Source organism: Chaetodon trifascialis, chromosome 7 (assembly GCF_039877785.1).
Source record: "Chaetodon trifascialis isolate fChaTrf1 chromosome 7, fChaTrf1.hap1, whole genome shotgun sequence".
In the NCBI taxonomy this organism is placed as follows: Eukaryota; Metazoa; Chordata; class Actinopteri; order Chaetodontiformes; family Chaetodontidae; genus Chaetodon; species Chaetodon trifascialis.
In genome coordinates this window covers 15,185,244-15,206,296 of record NC_092062.1, presented here as the reverse complement: position 1 = coordinate 15,206,296, position 21,053 = coordinate 15,185,244, and the positions used below count along the sequence as shown (strand labels likewise).

Below are 21,053 nucleotides of genomic sequence, written 5' to 3'. Positions count from 1 at the left end.
ATATTGTGTATGTTGTTGGGTAGTTTAATGTTTTATAAGCAGATCAAATGTTTTGTAGGTTTTATAGTCTTAGTGACTGTGCAATACATGAAGTAGAGTACAATTTTCCCTTAAGACCTTAATTAAATTCCTAAGGAAGTGGATTTCTTCATGGTAGCACACAATGGAAGCACTCAAGTGAAGTCAAATTTGCACTTATAGTAGCTTCTGTTTGGATAACGATAACAGGCATAAATGTATTTAGCTTTATTCCACCACTGTCCACAGCAAAAACACACACTTCAACCCTTTAATTCTATGGAGCTAAAGGGGAACTCTGGAGCGTTTTGCTGACTCAGAGAGAAGCGGCTGAGTCAACCTGCTCTTCTTTCGAAATGACACCGGGTGTAATGGACATTTTGTGACGAATATCTGTCCCCAAAGTTTTAATACGAGATATGGCTCGTGTGTAAGATAACGTGACTGTATGATAAGTGACAGCAGGGCTGATGTGAACTCAACTTTGACTTGTGGCTTGATGTGAGTACTGTACCTTTAAAAACAAACTGTTCCCTGCTCTCAGTCCCAACTGTCGACCGGTGGCCACGTACGGCTGCGCGTGCAGCGGTCATCCCTCCCGCGTGCTCGTTAACGCCAGACGAGCGTTACTTTCACCAGTTAGCCGTCGCGACGTTAACGACACATCATCTTTTTTTTTACGTTTTCAGTTTTTCTTTTTTTTTTTTTGTCGACAGAGGCGGGGAGGGTAAAGTTTTGAATGAAGGTTCCCCGCTGGGGCTGTAAAGTGGGAGGAGGGGGCAGTTTGTGGGGTCGTCCAGGCTATCGGATCTGGGATCTGCTCATATTTATATCCAGACAGAAGGCGGCTTGTTCGGAGCAGAGCTGAGCTGGACGGACGACCAGTTTCACCGAGGAGGACGCGGACTTTTAAACTTTTAATTTAATGTCTTTTTTTTAACTTCGGACGATACAAAGAACTGGAAAGTTTGGAATAACAGAAAAGTTTGGGTCTGGACCCCTGTCTCCTATCCGGACGTCGAGCTGCTGGACTGTAAGCTAATAATTCACTCTGGAAATATCACTCTGTGATTTAGTTAGGCTTTAGCCTTAAAAATACAAACTCGTAACTTAACTTTGTTGACACAGACACAGAAAGTATCTTCAGAATGGATAAATACGAGGATTTAGGACTCGAGGCGAGTAAGTTTATCGAGGACTTAAATATGTATGAAGCATCCAGAGATGGTTTATTTCGAACCAGGAGGGATGCAGGAAATAACCCCGACTTTGAAGAAACAAGAAAAGTTTTTGCCTCTAAAATGACTAAAATACATATGCAGAAACACCAAGAGGAGATGGCAAAAAACAACAGGGCCATGAAAATGAATGGGGGTCACAACAACACATATTACACCAAAGACAGACCCCCCATCAATAGTTACAGACAGCCGGGTGAAGCGGCAGCGAAGCCCCCGATACTCTCTGGCCCTGTGCCGGGCACGACGGTGGGGAACCAGTACGCACAGTTTGACGGCCAAAAACACCAAACAGGCGTTCAGTCTGAACTTCCAGCCGGCAGGGCATATGGCTACGGAAACAATTACGATAATAAGGAGCGTTTAGAGCCACATTCATACCAGCACACCACCCCTACTCCCGCCTGCCCAGGAAACGCGCCTCACAGCGCGCCCACACATGCTCGTCTCCCCGTCATCCAGCCGAATGCTTGGGCCCCATCCAGTGAGAGCCAGCTTTCCCCATCTTTTTCTGGGTCTGGGAGCAACATTGCATCTCAGCAGCACCAGCCTGCACCTCCAACTGCCAACAGTGTTCCACCCCAGCAGAATCAGGCTGTTGCCCCGTCTGTAAACCGGAGTCCACCCTCCTCTGCTGGGCCATCCAAGGCATGGGTCGGCGAGCTCTCTGGCTCTGCAAAACCAGACCTCATCCCTACCCTGCCTGTGAGTGCCTTCACAGGAGGAGCTGACTTCCACATGCAGCAGCCCTCCACACAGTCTGCACCCCATTTCGCACCACCCTCTCCAACCACAAAGCCGTCTACCAACCATAATGGTGCTGTGTCAGCTTCCTCACTTCTACCTGCATCTTCTGAAACACCTAAACCCAAAGCCCAGGTGGCATCTGCTGCCCTGAGCCTTGCCAGTGTCTCCAAAAGCAGCAGTCAGATCCAAGGTCAGAGCCAAAAACCTGGCTGTGGACAGGCCACCAGTGCTGAAGCTGAAGTCCCGTGCTCCCCCAAGCATGTCCAGCTGATCTGCCAGTCTCTACCCACGCAGCCCACCGACCAGGGTCCTTCAGCAGCTGAAATGAAATTAGAGGCCCTCACTAAGCGACTGGAAAAAGAGATGGATGCCCAACCAAAGGCTGACTACTTTGGTAAGACAATTTAAACTACCCAGCATCAACAAGGGGCTTCTTTCAGTCAGGCTGCTGCTGTAAAACACATTGAATGACAGAATCGCCCACCCACAGTTCAGAACATAAATCCACTTGATTTACACATGCACACAGTCACTCTTTATCATCCTTTGTCTGTGTTTCCCTTGCGTGTCTGTTTCTGTAGCTTAATTAAGAGCACAACCCACTTGCCTAATGTCTTTGTTTGATGTCATTCTTGGTGATCTTTGCTGGGTTAAATAGCTGAACTTCTTAGGCAGACGCTGTGGTAGGTCTTTTCTTTTGTGGAATGCACAGAGAATGATTTTCTAAGTCATTTGTTTTTTTTGTTTTTGTTTTTTTTAATGATTCATTGTTTTCCCTCTTGGCAGTTGAAAGAAACCCTTTAGTGGTAAAAGGTGGGGCCAGGGCCAGAAAGAAGAATGTTGTCCTTTTTATCTTCCCCCAAACAATGAATGGATTTCTATTGAGGCAGCGTTGGTAACTAAACTCAATAGTTAGAGTTCCATTAAGTGTGCAGATGTTTTAATGTTCCATCCCATGTTGAGTTCATTTGACTGACAGCAGCATTCACTTTTCCAAATGATGTCATGACCACAGACCTGTGCTTGCACATCTCACATGACTCTTTTCTTGAGCATGCCAGGAAGATGGTGACGAAACATAACACCTGTGATGGTTAGTTCTGGCATTTGGACAGACATTTTTAATCACGCTTTATCTTGAATCATTTCTTGCTTGTTGAGTTTCCTTGACAAGTCCTTGCATTTGTTTGAATTAGATATATTTTACACGTATAATAATATTGTTAATACATGAAAAAGATGAGTAAAGTCTTGCAACTAAGATTATAATCAATATATAAGGTCACTGGCTGAGAAAGAGGTAGGCAGGGTTATTGAAGAATGTCCATCATCAGCAGAATACTGTGGTTTCTCTTCCTCATATCACTGCCTGTAGCACTCCAGCTGCTCCATCTGGACTGTAGGAACTATCAGGAAATGAATACAACATTGAAAAAACACATGCTTTGCTGTGAGGTCAGATGACAATCTGTTGTCCCAGATGCAGATACAGTAAATAGCTGAGGTAGATTGTGTGTATATGGGAGTGTGTTTGTGGCAGAGAGAGCTGGTGATCACATGGAGGCCAGGTGTATACAGCCAAGGCTGTTCATGAATATGGGATGTCCCGCTAGACAGTGAGAGAAAAGAGCATGATATCGTGTTCAGAGCCACAGAGCACCCAACCACCCACCCACACACATACACACACACACTGCCCACCCTTGCCTCCTTGCTGAAGGAATGTCCCGCTGGAATGTCACGATTGTAATTCACAGCCTTCCTCGGCCCCCTGATGTGCTTATATTGGAGTGTAAGGGAAGATGTTCTGGCGTACGTCAGTGTCACGACAAGGCTCAGAAATAGCACAGAGATGTGAATATTACGGATGTGTGGGAGAGCACAGTGTGCAATCAGCAGAAGTGTAGGTTTTAAAGTCATACAGTATATGTCTTTTTTCACACACGTACCCACATATCCCACACACAGTTCCTGTATGGAGTTTCCCACCAGACCATGGCTCATCCTCTGAGTCATGCATTCATGCCAGAAAAAAACTTGTGTAGGCTAATTTTCTTCACAGAACTTAAGTTTCATCAAAGAAAACCTTCATAGTTCAAATATACTGTATGGATATACTTTTTAAGTACATCCCATCTGTGTTTTAACATGAAGTTAAAGCTAAAGTTTCTGTGATGGGACTGAATATAGTGCACTTCTGGAAGTCTCTGCCAGGCACATGGCGGTAACTAATCCAGTGAGCTATGACCATACACAAGGCTTGGATCCATCAGAGTTCCCAGCTGTACACTGAGTGCTGATTGGCACAACTGCAGCTGGAGGTTCTGGGAAAATGAGTCCAGTGCCAAACGGCTGCACCAGGGGGAACACTGAGGAATGTCTGAAGGAAGAAGAGCGAAGAATTTTAGAAATGAGGTCTTAAGATTAAAAGGGGAGGGGAGTCCCAGACGAGTTTAGAGGTGCCTGCCGTGCAGCTGAATGGAAGAGTAGACAAACAGAGAGATTTAGGGACAAGTTCGTGGATGCTTCTTTGTCCCTGACCACAAGAGCCTGTGAGGATGTGAGATTTATAGACAAGTTCATGCAAGAGGGGAGGAGTGGTGGGACATCCCAGTGTTCTGCCTCCCCTCTTCCTCTGACACACACACATGCACACACACACACTAATTTGAACGTTTAGTGTTGTGTTAAGATGGAGGATTAATTTATCCCATCTGGCTTTTGAGGGGAAACCTTCATCTTAACTCTTCCCAGGGATTCTTGGCTTCTGCTCTGGCAGGCTTTTGGACGCTGACTTTTGTGTGTGTGTTTGTGTGTGTATATGTATGTGTGTGTGAGTGAAAATATGATATCCTCTTGTGAACGCCTGTGTGTCTGTTTGTCTATGAATATATGGCCTGCGGCATTTGACTGAATTTAATATACTATGTCACTTCTGGGTGTGGTGTTTGTGTGCGCTGTGGTAAAAGTTAGAAAATTATGCCATAGGTGACGCAGCACTCAGTGCATTTCAGTGAATAAGAATATGATGTACTTACTTTTGCTACCTTTAAAGTTTAAGTTGTATCATAAGTGGTGGATGTGGTTATAAACGGAATTTACTCAAACTGTGGATGTGGATAAGCAGGTGAAATAGTTAGGTAAAAGAAATAAACATTTTAGCTGATGGGATAGGAAGGTGGGGCTAAGCAAGGAAACGCAACTCTGTCAATTAAAAGTTTGAAATACTTTTCGGTGGATGAGATATTGATGTTCATACACCTTCTACTTTGAAGTCAAGAGTTTGTCATGCTGTGAATGTGTTATAGATGAACCTGAAACCTTGAGCCTAACTGTTGAGGTGATGACACTCAATCGCTGCAACAATGTGTAGCAAGGGTTGTGTTTTCAGTCTGTGGCATTTTGGCCAGCAAGCTGCCATCTACTTGGACTTTTGACAGCTGGGAAAGGTGAGGGGGGTAGGAGGGGTGAAGTTTTGGCTGCATGTTTTGCTTCCCCTCCCCCCACTTGAAGCAAGCAGTCAGTCCCCTGAATATTCACACTGTTTTGGAACATGGGACTCTGGCCAAAAGCAGATTTGTAGTGGCCCAACTGGCGAGGAGGTTATTACAAATATACGGAATTTCTGCTCCCGACTGGGAAAAGAGAGAATTAACTTTTACTGCATTTTTGTCCTCATGGGGCGTTCTGTTCATAGCTATAAAAAATTAGGGAAAAATGTTCTTGGCCCAGTGTCAGATCTTGAAAATGTTCTGAAAAGGCACCGTGTATTTCATGTATGTGTGCAGTGTTCATGAGAATCTTATACCTGCTGTGTTGTTTACTCTGTGACACAAATTATTTGCAGTCAGCTTTCACAGAAGAAAAGCAGAGAATGTGATTAGAAATGCATTCACTCATTAATTTCATTTCTTTTCTACTTGTGTTTTCATGTAAACAAAATAGCTTACATAAGAGCAACATTCTTCAGGTTTCTAATAATATCCTTCTGTTATCTCACAATCTGATGTCCAGCCATTGGGGCCCCTGATGATGTGTCCTCTGCTGTGGCATTATGAGAGGCTTTAGTTGAATTATATATAGCCCAGTTGAATATTATATTACTAAAAGTCTTATGAAGAGAAACATTTGAAGAAGGTTGTTGAATAACAGTGTGTTTTTGGAGGAGGCAGCCACGTGATGTGTGTTGGATACAGTGGAAACAGAAGTTTCTTTGTCAGTGTTCCAGGAGGACCAGGGCCGAGCTAGGTTGGGCTGGGCTGGGCTAGGCTGGGCCACGCTCTTCTGCTGTGCTCTATTTCTCTGTCTCTAGGGAGTTTTTCTATAAAAACATACACACAAATAACCTCATTCACGCGTCCTCACACTGAAAGAGAAGCTCGAGGTCTTGCTTTCATCTTCAATCAATGCCATCGCCCCTTCTGTTAGTGTTACTTTAACTTAATACTTGATGATTGGATGATCACATTGTGCCATATCTGATTGATTTAGCAGCTAGCTGACTTCCCATTAAGGTCAGCAGTGATGGCGGTTGTCACTTGTCATAGTCCATATGTCAGTTGTCATATCACGCCACATCATACCGTTCAGGCTCAGAGGGAGAGATTGGGACTGGCAGTGAAGTGAAGCGATGAAAGATAACATTTTCATGGCAGATCAGAGGTCAGGAAATTAGTTTTGTATCCTAAGCAATTGCAGATAAAAAGTTTTTATGTATTGATCATGCAGAAATCCCGTGTTGTTCATGAGCTGTCCAAAGTCAAAGGACAGGTTATGTAATATTGTGTGACATGCTCTCATGTGATGTTTCTTTTAAAGGTCTTCACCCAACACAGGAGAGAGAACTCTTGCTTTCATGTGGTTTGGGCTTTTATCACTTAAAAAAAAAAAAAATAAAATAAAATTCTGCACATACTATGGAAAGTAGAGCAAAGTAGATGGCTTGGATGAGTAGCTAGATTAATATTAAGTAGACTCCTATGTCCTGATGTCAGTCCACATTGGCTGTGTGTGTTTTTAGGGTAGGAACATTTTGATTTTTATCAAAGACTTTATTAACAGACTTCTCAGTCTCTGAGCCAAGTCAAATATGCAAGTTTTGATATATTTCCTCTTTCATTGATACAGCCCACTAACCAGCTTCCTGACTTTTGTGAAGTGATTTTTTCCCTTCTGTCTTCATTGTTTGGGTCTGGTTTAATCAGGATCATAGCCTCCACAACACTTACTCCCCTTTGTCTTGATATAATAAAACAACAGTGCATTGATTTATACCTCAGATTTAGTATTTGGGTGATGTAGTGTGTAACTACAGTATGTGTGTTGTATTGAACTAACTGTACAAGTGATTTAAGTGTGTGTCTTCCTCTGACTTTTCTGACTTAATCATACACTGTGTTGTGTTCCAGGAGTCTGTGTTAAGTGCAACAAGGCAGTGTATGGAGCCAACCAGGCCTGCCAAGCTATGGGTAGCCTCTACCATGACAGCTGTTTCACCTGCAGCGCCTGTAGTAAGTACACACACACCTTTAGTAAGTCTTTTGCTCCCATTAAAACACCTTCACCTTCTCTCCTTGGTTGATTCACATGTAAAGCTCATGTCTCCTCTAATTGGTTGCCAAAGACCCCATTCTCTTGAATTAAAAGTAGTACTTCTTTCTTCAGTTGTTCACTGGCCTGAGCAAAAACACACAATTATTTGGGGATTACTGTCCTGTGCTGCTAGTGTTTGTTTTCTGGGTGTGCCAGTCACTCCTCCAGCCCACACAAAGATACACAAAGCAAGACTTTTGCTGCCCTAGTTCATCCATCAATAAAATGATTTCAATATATTAATACATGGAGTGCATTCAAGTCTTGTGCAAAGGTTGCAATGTAAAATCATTGACTTTTGATACCACAAATCATGCCTGAGAATGGCAAGGATTTTAAGTATCAGAGTGCAATTCGTGGTGCTTGCAATGAAAGAATCATGGCTCCTTGTACTGCTTTTCTACAGGGCTTATATGTTTAAAAATGTTTTTACAAGTTCAAAGACAGTATCTGCTCTTTGTTTGTGTTCTTTTAGTTTTAATTACACGGGCAGCTGTAGTTTTAACACAGTAAATCTAAAGAAATACTTTACTAAGAAATACTGCAACAGTTCACACTGAAAATGCTAGGACGAGTGACAAGTTTTCATGGCTCTAAATAGGGCTGGGCGATAAAACGATAGCGATATGTCTCGCGATAGACACGTCATCAATATCAATAAAAAATGCGTTCGATAAAGCATTCGATAATTTTTTTTTTCGTCGGAAGAAACCTGAAGTTGCGAAGCGAGGTTTGTTGCATGAATAAAGGCACTCGCTCTCAGGTAACCGAGCAACGTAGGGAGTAATCGCTAATCAGTGAGAGAGACACGCTAACACGCCATTCATGTAACATTATCAAGGTCGGTTGTGCCATCTCGTTGTCTCGTGTTTGATGCTTCGCGAGGAGTGAGATGAGAAATAGAAAGTGAGCGCTGCAGCGAGCGAAGAAATCGTCGATAGAACAGGGGAAGTCAGCTCGCCAGTATGGAGTTTTTTGGATTTTATAAGTCGGACTGTAGTCAGAACTATGTGGTCTGTAACTTATGCAAAACTGTCGTCCCCATCAAGACCGGTAATACCACAAACTTATTTAACCACCTTAGCCGCGCTCGCTCTTTGGAGCGCAGCCAACGCCAACGTCCAACAACATCTGCAACCGGAGCACCACCGCACAATCAGCAGACCACCACGCAGAGGTATCTGCTTCAGTGCCTGATGACAAATCATCTAAAAGGCACAAAGACATAACGGAGGCAGCGGCATATCATATAGCTAAAGACATGCTTCACTGAGCACTGAGGAGAAGCCAGGTTATATACATCTCTTACACATACTTTTTTTTTTTTTTTTTTAAACACATTTGCAATAAAAATATAATTGAATAGTTCATGTATGTTTAGAGTAAGAAGAGTGACTAAAGTTGTTCATATGTCTAGGCTGGTTTTATAGTTCAGTCAGTCTTACTGTACTGTCTATCATGTTTGTTTGTTTGTTTGTTTGTATGTATGTTACAGATGTCAAGTGCACCTCAGTTTCTGCTATGTTTACAAAACACTGCACATATTTGAAAACATTTTATTCACCAGAGGGTGAATCAGCTTGTGAACTTTCTGCACTAAACCTGCAGAAAAAATGTTCTCAGGTTTCTCTGTGTTTCCATTTTTACACTTTTTATTTATTATTTTATTTATTATTTGAGTGTTTTCCATGGTTGTGTTGACATTTCCTTTCTGCCTTGATAGCTGAGGGGATTATAATCAGAGGAAGGTTAAATTTAAAGTAAAAATGTTTAAATTGAATGTATTTTTCTCCTGGTTCTTATTTTAAATAGGTCATAAAAAATATCAATAATTATCGATATCGACCAATATAAAACACTTATATCGCAATAGAGTTTTCAGCCATATCGCCCAGCTCTAGCTCTAAAGCAGACATTCTGAGGGAGATCTATATCTGTTCCTGGTTCCTTTTTGGTTTTACTTTGTCAGTTTAGACGGTTTACCTGACCAGTTTGGTACAGCCGGGAATCAGTCGAGGTTCATCACCCTGCCAGCACTCTCTCATTTATGTGTGGCTTATAGCTTCCTGGCTGGGCAGCTTCCCTAACTGAATTATGCTCTGGCTCTCTGCTCTGACCAATTAAAATCTCTGTCCCAATTATCAGATGGTGGTTATGTGGAGTATTTGTGGCACTGCATGACCTCTACTCAGGCCCATTATTCTGCAGCACCTTTGACCTTGCTGGTTAGGCCCCCAAATGTGTGATTAACATCCCTGTGTTTTCTTTCACCCTCCATGCTGTGTGTGTGTCTGTGTGTGTGTCTGTGAGTGTGAGGGAGAGCAAGAAGATGAAAAAGAGGAGAGTGAAGCTGATGTCTGAAGTGGGGGGTGAGGGAGCAGTTTACACACCACATACCTCTCATAGCTCGCTCCATGTGAAGGTATAGGGGTTGTGCTCGCCGTGAGTGGCCCAAGGGAAATGCATATCAGCTGTGGAGGAATGCAGGCGCAGGGGGCCCTCTGTAGGTCTGGCTCCAGGAGGACATTGGGTGCTGTTATGTCAGCTGGATGCAACAAGATGGGAGCACAGTGCGGGGCAGGGAGAATGGTCTCCCTGTCAGCACACCAGCAGCACACCACCCACCACATGCAGCCAGCATGCAGAGGCATATGTACACATGCATATGTGTTCATGCATGTACCCTCAGTAAACACCATGACACGGTCAAATATACAGTGCCGTTATATCAAATATCCCTTCTCATCTTCCTCCAGAACAATTGTCACGCTTGTTGCATAACAAGTTTCTTTATGATGGTGAACTTCCGTCATGCCCTCAATCCACCAGTTCCCCCACGGTGACCGGGAGGCAGGAGAACATTCCTGGTGGCTAGGAGAGCTCAGGCTGCGTGTCAAGGATTCAGCACTTGGCTGAAGGGGGGCTTCGCTCCAGGCTAATCTTTGACTGTTTACAAATGGCTAACAGTACAACCCAATTCCAGCTGGAGACTAAACTTAAGTCTGTAAGCAGGGGAACTGGTTTACACAGTAGCCAACTCAGATAATTTGTGGGAATCTCAGAAAAGAGAGAAGTATGGGATAGAAAGGAAGAGAATTGCCTCTCCTTATATGAGAATATCTTGTATTTTTATCAGTAAATGTAAACTTAATGCAGGTAGAAATGACTTTACAGCTGTGCCTTGATGATGACCAGTAGTACAAGGTGTGATTTGAGTTTGTAAGGAACAAAGACAGACTTCCCCTCTCATATTCAGCTTTCATAGAAACAGCTCCACTATCCCAGACTGTCCCAGGCTTTGGAGAATACAAACAAGGATCTGATGGGTCCTGAATCGACTGGTATGTTAGCATCTGTTAGGTAGATTGTCAGGACCTTCACCAAACATTCCAGGTTCTGGTCACAGTCAGAGAAATGCATTCGGACGACCAGAAAGAACTCCTTGTAGAAGCAGGAATGTTTTTCGTTGCTGATTGAACATCTATAGATATCTTTAGCGGGTGGGAAAAGACTTCAAATGAGACTGAATCTCTGAGGAAAAAGTCTTTAAATGTGAAATTCCTTTAGAAGAGACGTGGCTTTTTTGCTGAGATGTCTCACTTGAGTAATTTACTCACAGCAAAAAACAGGGTTGAGGCTCAATTAGGAAGTCATGGCAGGGTCATTGTGAATTTCTTATTTTCTGAATGGGATTACATAAGGGAATTCATGGAATGTTTTAATTAGAAAATGGCCTTGTGTTTTGTTCTGTCCCTCAGGTATTTTACATTTTTATGAAAGCGCAACAGTCACTCTTCTTTCTGGTGCTTTTCAAATAGTCAGCTGTGACTCTTGACTTTAATTAAGCTCTTATCTTTCTGCAAAGCTCAGAGCCTTCCCTCTCTGACTCACTGAGAAAAAAAGACAGGAATGTGAAGAAGAGGAATGGCCCATATCTCACATTCATCCCCTTCATCCTTCCCGCCTTCCTTTAGGGACACAGTTCCAAGACTGTCCGTCAGTAATTACCCCAGGCCAGTTCCACACCTTGGCCCCCTTCAGCATGACTGTTTCCTCTTAAGTTAGTTATTGAGTGAACTTTGGCCAGACCTTGGTTGCTGCGTGATCATTATTACTCTGTTGATGCCATTGATATAAAAAGGGGAATCATGAGGTTTCAATACGTCATTTTTCTTTGTTGTTGCTGTATTTTACTTGTAATTCAGGCTCACTGAAGGACAACAAAATTTATTGTTTTCTTTGACCCTTGCAGACAGTCGAATTCTAACATCATTAGCCTAACTGATTTTCAGACAGCAGTAAGAGCTTTAGTTGAGAGAAGTTAGGTCAACCTCTTTAACTGCTCTTTTTCTCCAGAAATAGAATAAAATCTTTTCATTTTTTCCCTTTTTGGGCTGTTCTGTGGGTAGGTTGAGCTATATCCTTACTGTGAAATATGACCTCGATCATAGCAAATGTATATTTAGCATGTATCTCACATAAATGGTCATATCTCTCAATCCTACTATGTACAATGTAGGCCTGTTCCAAAATCACTTTTTTCAGTGCTGACTAGTTGTGGACTTGTTGTCAATGTTAAAATGACTCTCAAGAATGCCTATATTTCCAGACTGCTCCAGAATCATGCCTATGGCTGCGTTTCTTCTCCAGTTTAAGAATAAACTGTGCAATTCCTAGCTGCTAAATGGCTGTATGAGACTGTCAAGGAATCGGGTAAACAGAGTGTGAGATGTGAGTGTGAGAGATAAAAAGGCTACTGTTCATCAAGGTAAACCCCTGCTCTCCCCTGCTGACCCCTCCCTCACCTTCCCACTCAGAAAATGTGAGGAATGTTCCCTCTTCCTGTGGGACCTGGACGGGAATAGCTATGTGAAGTGTGCAAAGAAGTTTTGTTGTGTGTGTGTGTGTGTGTGTGTGTGTGTGTGTGTGTGTGTGTGTGTGTGTGTGTGTGTGTGTGTGTGTGTGTGTGTGTGTGTGTGTGTGTGTGTGTGTGTGTGTGTGTATGTGCCCATGTGGTAGCCCGTGCGTTCATGTGCATGTGTGCATGCATGTGTGTGTGTGTTTACGCAGCTAAAAGAAGCCAGATCCAGACCATAAAACTATTAAAGCACACAGACAGACAGGAAGCACACGCAGCATGTGGAAAGACACCAGAAGGGAACAAAGAAGAAGAATAGCAGGTCGTTTTGGGTCTTGGCCTGTGGTTGCCATGAAATCACGCAGAGCAGAGCATTAATCTGTTGCACCTGTCTAGTAATTGGATTTAATCAGCATTTTCCCCACGTGTGTTTGATCCAGAGGTGTTCTTTATCCTGTCCCTTTGGCCTTCTCTGTGTCCCAGCAATATCATATTAAGACACCAGCACACCATAGATCTATTGTTTGATTTATCTGCCTCAGATTCAGCAGGATATAATGAATATTGCAAGAGGGTCCATTACCTTCGAATGGGTGCAATTAATCATCACGGTCTTTATGCATTAGTCCTGTAACTATTTTCTGAGACTGGGCTCGTGGCTTTGCAAGATTTCCCACTAAGACATTTCAAGATTCTATCATTGATTTACCTTTTGTCATCTGCTGTAATGTACTTCTTGTTATTCGATAACATAAAAGAGGAGGTTTGTGAGAGTTCTGCTGCGTGTTGCTTGAGTAAAATGGTACAAATGTAATTTTCTGTCTGTCTGTTTCTGCAGGTCGAAGGCTGAGAGGGAAGGCATTCTACTATGTCGGTGGGAAGGTTTTCTGCGAAGAGGACTTTCTGGTGAGCAGACAATATACGATCAATATCTAGTATACCTCAGCTGAGGTATGTGGTCCTGTAACTTTTGTTGTGACTACAAAAATCCATTAGGTTGAGATTACGCAGTACCCTTCTCATACAGAGCTGCATTCAGTTTCACCCAAGCCACATCTACAGTGTCTCAAGGTGTACAAATCTCTGTGGATTTATGATTAGCAAGGTGTGATCACTTCTTCCTTAAATCACCATTCATCAGGTCTACCTTACACACTCAAATGCCACATAAATGCAAAATATCGGTTGGAGACTTTGACCTTGTGGCCCAGTTTTTAGCATCTAATGCTGCAGATTCCTATCAGTTTCCTCCCTTGGGTAGGACTGGAAGGAGGTAACTGGAGAAGCTGCTTTGCTGTGGTTTATAGGGTGGAGGGCAGTCAGGCCATTCACACCACTGCAGAATGACTGTGTCTACTTCACAAAAACGGAGAACTTTCAGTATGTATAATCATAGGATGTGCATCAAACACAGTTGAAACCCCTCGGTGAAATTTGTCATAATTTCCAGCACACTTTTTTTGTCTGTGTGTATGTCGCGTCTTCATAGAAAATCCACTCTTTTTTTTTTCTGCTCTAAGTATTTTCCCAGCTCAGCCATGTATTCACACTGTCAGTAGCTGTGTGCATGTTTACCTCAGGAGCACTATATGTATAAAACCTCATCTAATTGCCTTTCTACCAAAACCTCTTAGTTGCTCAATTAAGTCAAAATATATACTGAATTCAATTTGCTGTGGCTCTGCTCCCTCTGTGTGCTGTTAATTACATCTGCTCTTCTGCCAAGCCAGTTAGTGTGGCTTGTCCTCACTGACATTGCTCATACATACACAACAACACATAATAAAGTTAAACTGACTGATTCAAATACTGCATCAGTTAAATGTAAGTCTCATCCATATTGACTTTTGCAAGATTTCTAAAAATGTGTTCAGTCGTCCACACACTTGAAGCGCAAACGGTGCTTGCTATTGTGATTTTCGTGTAAAGAGTGATGTTATTTCAAGCAGTCTTAAGGAGGGGTTTAAGTACAACTACACATGCCAAACCTAATAGGCTACTATTGTGCTTGGGAGACATTGTGGAGTTTCTGTGCTCAGTCTGAAACAGAGAGTCAGAGATTTCAGTCATCCATTAAATAACCAAATTCCAATGACCTCATTGTCATCTTTTCTCTGTCTGTTGAAGTACTCTGGTTTCCAGCAGTCTGCAGACAAGTGCAACGCATGTGGACATCTGATCATGGACATGGTGAGTGTCTGTTATTTCTCTCCAGTTGTGTGCGTTTTTTCGTGTTTGTGTGTGTGGGTCAGAGCCAGGTGATCTCAGCAGAAACTTAAGTTACTTCACCATAAATGAGCTTTCTGCGGGCACATCTGGATAAAGACTCAGGCGGAAGCATTGGTTTGGCATGTGGGTCTCTCTCACACACACACTCACGCTCACACATGCAGTGGGTAAAAACAAAGCAGGCACACACACACGAGGCATGTGATGAAGTCGGGAAGCGTCGCAGTATATGAAGGATTTTTCTACACGAGTCTACATATGTTCTCCATCCAGACAGAGGAGATGTCTCTGTTTTTATTTACAGACTGTCACATCTGTCACAAGCAGTACATTTAACATGCTCTATCAAGCTCTATCTCACAGCACTTGATCACAGAGAGTGTATTTTGTATGTTGTGTATGTTATGAATGTATAGTATGCTGTGTTTTTTCTGTTAGGTTTATTGAATAGTGTGATAACTTGTTATATATTATCATGAACACTGGGGTGGGCTTATTCTTAGCTTTGTACTATTTTCAGTTGCTCTTACAACCCAATATACCCACAGGGATCATTAAAAAATCATCAGATTTTTTAAGAACAATGGCTATTTTAACTTTATTTGATACGAATAGTGAGGAAATGTGAAATAGCAGGACTGAAATGAAATAGAGTCATGATGTCCTAATATTCTTCCCTCATTTCTTGCTTTATAGATCCTGCAGGCCCTTGGGAAGTCGTACCACCCTGGCTGTTTCCGTTGTGTCATCTGTAATGAGAGCCTTGACGGAGTGCCCTTCACCGTGGACACTGAAAATAAGATCTACTGTCTCAAAGACTACCACAGGTGAGCGGCACCTGCCACACAGTATTTCAAAGGAACACGAGTGCATGGCCGGGAGTTATCTGCGTTAAATTACTTTAGCATGACAATGGAAAAAAAATCTCATATTCCAAGTCAAGTGACTGCACAGCCCCTCAACTTTCCCTTGTTGCTGCAGGATCTGGTTTAGAAGGGTCGACTGAGTCTCTCTGTCTGCCACGTGTAGCAGACACATGAGAAGTGTAGTCAGGGATGAAAGGAGGAGGGAGGGAGGGGGAGGGGAGGGAGAAAAGATCACTGTCCAGTTAGAGGTGTGAAGAGTGGTGTGTTCCTCTCATCCAAACTCAAGAGTGACATGTTCTGTAAGGACAAAAACAGCTTTAAGTCTGAGTGGAAAATCAAGGTTTTGTTTCTGTGTGTGAGGAAAAATTGACACTGCAGCCAAAGTTATCAACAGTAGCACCTGTGGTACCTCAATAGTTACAACCTTTCTTTACCCTACTGGGACAGGGTGTACAGCACAGTCAAGCACATGGCTCATCACTGTCTGGCAGCTCCCACATGTTCTCCCTGCTGATTAAATCAGACAAACCTTATTGTGTATGCGGTATGTGTTTGACTTTTAGCCACAGTTATGCCCATCCACACTGAGAGGCGCTTTGTTATTCCCTCAGACACCCAGGTGCCAGCCATGTGTGTGTGGAAATAATGAATTCATTTTGCTTTTTTTCATTTCTTCCTCCTTTCTGGATCTGGAGAATCACATGTGTGAGGGGAAAGCCAGCACATCTGCAAATCTGGCATCTGCATGGTCGAATCAGACCATTTAATCAGAGTCAGGAGAGAGGGAGGGGGCGGGGGAGGCTTGATAGGTTTAGAGGTTTGGAGGAGGGCATCAAATGCGAACTGTGACCTTTTATAGTTGTTGGATGGGGGAATTTGAATTCATCAATTACTGAGTTCAGTTCACATATTTGAGTGCAGTTCTATGAAAACTTGTTGCTTTATCTCACTCTCCCAGGGTCCTGGCCCCTAAGTGTGCAGCGTGTAACCAGCCCATTCTGCCCTCAGAGGTAAGCTGACACTCGCCTTTATTTAGGACTGAGCCATGATGACGTGTTTGTCATAATTTGTCTCTCCACCTGTTTCTACTTTGACATAATTCTCATATCAAGGTATTGTGGGGCTGCACGGTGGAGCAGCAGGTAGTGCGCATGCTTCACAGCAAGAAGGTCACAGGTTCGATTCCCGGGTCGGGCCTTTCTGTGTGAAGTTTGCATGTTCTTCTCGTGCATGCGTGGGTTCTCTCCGGTTACTCCGGCTTCCTCCCACAGACCAAAAACATGCTCATTAGGTTGATTGGTGACTCTAAATTGCCCCTAGGTGTGAGTGTGAGTGTGAATGGTGTGTGTATGTGCCCTGCGACCGGTCCAGGGTGTACCCTGCCTCTCGCCCGTCGACAGCCGAGATAGGCTCCGGCCCCCCCACGACCCCGAAAGGGATAAGCGGCATAGAAAATGGATGGATGGTATTGTAAATCAGTAATAAGTTACAAACGTCTATCACAGGCTGACATCTTCATCCTTTGAAAAGATTTACATTTGTTTTCAGTATACAGCCTTCAGGTTCACAGAAAACATGGCAGTGCAGCGTCTCATGTCATGTTAGAGTATGTACAGTATGTTAGTGTTTTTTCTGTATTTTTTGGGGAGTTTACAAGCAAGCTGGTAGAGGAGAGATGATGACATGCAACAAAGGGCTCTGGTCAGACTGAAACCATGTATGTCCTCTTACCACATCCTCAGATGCCTTACTTCTCAGTTTACAAGTGACTGTGATAACTTAAAATATTAAGTGGCACAGCAGTGTAAACTTTACACTCAGTGGCTGCTGTTGACTAAGGCTGAGTTTGCATGTTTGGGAGATGACTGCCAGGTTTCTCAATTTCCCAGCAATATGTGACAGAAACTCACATCGATGCACCTTTTTTAACCCGACTCTAGAGATTGATCAGCCCTCCATTGGACTTCAGTGAAAGCCAGATGCGAGCAACGATTGTCAGGATCACGCTGTCACGTCCCCAAAGACAGATTTCAGTGTAGAGGAAGTGCAGCAGCATGGTGCAAATGATTCAGCTTCTTTACATCTACAAATTGTTCACCTTTACCTCTGGACCTTCAACCACCAGGAGCTCAGCAGATTATAAATCCTTATCTGCTCTTGTTTAGTCAGTTATGACCCAAGCAAAGAACTTATTTGTGCAAGTAGCTGATATAGCTATATTTCCCACCAGACCACAGGTCAAAACAGTGTGAGGCCTAATATCTCTGGGCTTTGATTTGATGTGGTGTCCTGGAGGAGCTGATTGGATAGTAGGGAGAAGGTCAGTTCACACACAGACAGGACATGCTGGCAAAAGCAAAGAAATGTCCAAAATTAGAGTTGACTTTGCTGGAATGTCCCCTGCCCTCCCCTTTGAGTAAGCAGTGAAGCCGGTATTTAGAGGAGAGGTAGTGTGTGTTTGTGTGTGTCGGAGTAGGGGGCTTAGTCTGTCTTGTGCATTTATGTAAGCTGTTGTACGGATGTTCAGGGGAGTTCCCTCTCAGGCTGATCCTCTAACCAGTGAATGATGATAGAAAAAGAAACAGCTCCTGTCTCTGTTGACATGAATAATCAGGAGGACAGAGAGCACAAACATTCTGGGATACAGCATCTTTGTGCTGATTTGTTAATGATTTGCTACAGTCTTTGCCTCCTAGCGGTTATATTTTGTGTCTACATCTATGTGTGCCAGTATGATTTGTCGACCTTCTTTTGTTACTCGGGTCCTGAGTGTGATTTCTTGTTTTCCAATGGTAAAATCAAAAAATATAATAGAACTTCACTGATGGTGCAGCTTATTTGCTCCCAGGTTGTAATGCAGAGGACTAGTTTAAAGTACAGACAACTCAGCTCTTGGCTGACATCAGAGTGCTCATGCTTTTCATCGACCGTTTGAAGCTTTTGTCAGGCTGAGCAGAATAAGACAATGGAGAGTCTTTTGGCGAGATTGGCTTCAGCTGCATTTGTCTGTCTGAATTTCTTTCCAGGGGTCTGATGAAACCATTCGAGTTGTGTCCATGGACAAAGACTATCATGTGGAATGCTATCACTGCGAGGTGGGTTGAAACACTTTGCATTCCTCTGCTACGAACCTGAAAACGAAGCTTTGCATTTGAAAACATGCGTGTTTCAGTGGCTCTGAGCCAGGGACACTCTGAATTGCTCATTAAGAGAAATCATTGTGAGAAGATTCCTGATCTTAATTACAGTCCTGAGTGGCAATTATATACTGCCTAGGAGAGCAGGTATGCACCACCTCATCATCCCTATCTCATCATTTCACTCAAGTGCCTCTTCTTTTTTTTGTGCCAAAGGCTGATTGACAGTAGCTGTTTTCACTTCATGAAAATAAAAACTAGTGGGCTGTGAGGAGCAGCTCCCTGTTTAAGCAGTGTTAAACTGTTGAGTGGTTGCATCCTTCTGGTGGTTTTTTGTTAATCTGTCAAGCGGTTCAAAGAGCAACATCTTGACATTCTGTCTTTGTGAACACTTGAAAATGTAAGCCATAAGGCAGAAAAACGGCTCCTTTATCAACCAGCTTTTTCACAGCATCCACAGATTTGAGATTTGCTTATAATGAGAAGTTCAGATCTTTTCATAAATGTAGAAATGTGCAGTATTTCTACACTTCAGAGGTAATTATTGCTGCCCAATCTTTCAATGGTTGTAAATCAGGCCACCACAGGGCAGATATCAAACCAATTATCCTGTATCCTCCCATTCAAGCTCATGTAACCTCTCAGTGGATGTGCCTCCTCTCTGTCATCCAGGAATGTAAGATGGAGCTGAACGACGAGGAGGGTCACCGCTGCTACCCTCTGAACGGCCACCTTCTCTGCCACTCCTGCCACCTGAAGAACATCGAGCCGGGCTGCTCCCCTTCCATCACTGCCGCCTCTTACTAACACTGCAGTAGGTGGAGGGAGACACCTGGTGGATGTATGGAGGAACTGCCAAAGAGTGACTGACAGCAGGAGTGGATATGTACAATTCTTGTTGTAGAGGATTGATTTATGCAACGCATCAGATCATATGATGTGTATTTTTGCAGGAATTTTAATGAAGGTTCCATTATTCCTACAGAGGTTTTGACTCAATAATGAAGTATTTAATACAGCTAAGCCCTACTTTGAATTCAGTGAAGCATTGCATTATACTGGCTGCATACTGACTGGGCAGACGTGTTGCCATCTGATTTCCTTTGATTGTAAATATCAGTCGCATTGACTGTGTAAATGTCTTTCAGTCAACTTCATGTTCACACTTCTGCAGTGACTTACAGCTCACAAATTGATCCCTAAATCATGTCTAAAGTATCTAATAAGGACGGAGGCTTTTCACAGAGTCTGCTGGATGCCTGCTGTGCCTCCACATCAGTTTCTACATGCAATAATGACAGTTTATTTATGCAGGAGAGATATACAAAAGTGTAACAAATTGTTGAACATTGTTTTAAAAAGTCAAAAACAGTAATTCCTTCCTTTTCCACCTTTTAAGCAGTTACTGCTGTATGGAAAGTGTTTATTTTCTTGTCAAAGTGCTTACCAATGGTAACCAGAGCCATCGTTATTGTTCATTTTCCATATGTCAATTCTGGTATGCAATAAATTAGATCAGGTGATATATTTTTGACATAACCATTCCATTGATATGTTAAACAGTGCCATTACCCTGGAGGTTGCGATGCCTTTGGGCTGAGGGCTCACCATTTCACATTTTTATGATTTTTCTTCTTTGTTGAGTCTGAGCAGGAATGCTTCAGAGAGGCAGGTTATACTGTTCTGTAATAAACAGCCATTATTTCTATCATGCAGTCTGCTCTAAGCACTTACAGATAGATTTGTGAGTTCTCTATGCACCTATGAAGAGCTTAGTATTAGGCCTGTAGGTCTATGTATTTTGTTCCATTTGCAGACATTGTGTATTTAAAGAAGATATATTGTAGGCTGATACTTATTTAGTTTTGTTTCATTTGGACTTTTCTGCAAAACACCTTAAATACTAATTTGATTTGCAGTGGGAAGTACATTTTTGATTGCCTACTTTGCCATCCATACGTTATTCATGTCTTGAGTTTACTAACTTAATACTTAAGTTGCTTGTCATTTGAGCTCCTTATTTCATAGCCAACTATAGTTACGACGAAGAGCAAACATATGTGTTGTATGATTGATAGAAAATATTTAAATAAATGCATTGCAATAAGCCAAAGTTTCCATTTTGATTTGGCTTTCTTTTTACAGTGGGGAAAAGTAAACTCATTAGCAAAGTATATATCTTGCTCTCACTGAAGAAATATGTTCGAACGTTGAATCAAGCCAGCCAGGAGTCGAACCTAGACCCATGATCTGTAGTCAGATGCTTTACCACTGATTGGACTGACTGGATCTGCCTGCTGCTGTTTCCCAGCCCTCACTGATGCATCAAAGTGGCTACCTTGGCATCACACGCTTTTGATGTAAGGAT

At 42.8% G+C, this 21,053-nt stretch overlaps 1 protein-coding gene across 1 annotated transcript; it reads left to right on the top strand.

The window, feature by feature from the left end:
• Positions 1 to 573: 573 nt before the first annotated feature.
• LOC139334530 (LIM domain-containing protein 1-like) lies at positions 574 to 20,795 on the top strand. Its single transcript, XM_070967476.1, has 8 exons — positions 574 to 2,397; positions 7,412 to 7,513; positions 13,292 to 13,359; positions 14,581 to 14,643; positions 15,379 to 15,509; positions 16,507 to 16,558; positions 18,575 to 18,643; positions 19,358 to 20,795. Exons 1-8 carry the CDS (start codon positions 1,167 to 1,169, stop codon positions 19,490 to 19,492), a joined length of 1,851 nt encoding a protein of 616 aa, XP_070823577.1. The 5' UTR covers positions 574 to 1,166; the 3' UTR covers positions 19,493 to 20,795.
• The last annotated feature ends 258 nt before the right edge of the window (positions 20,796 to 21,053 follow it).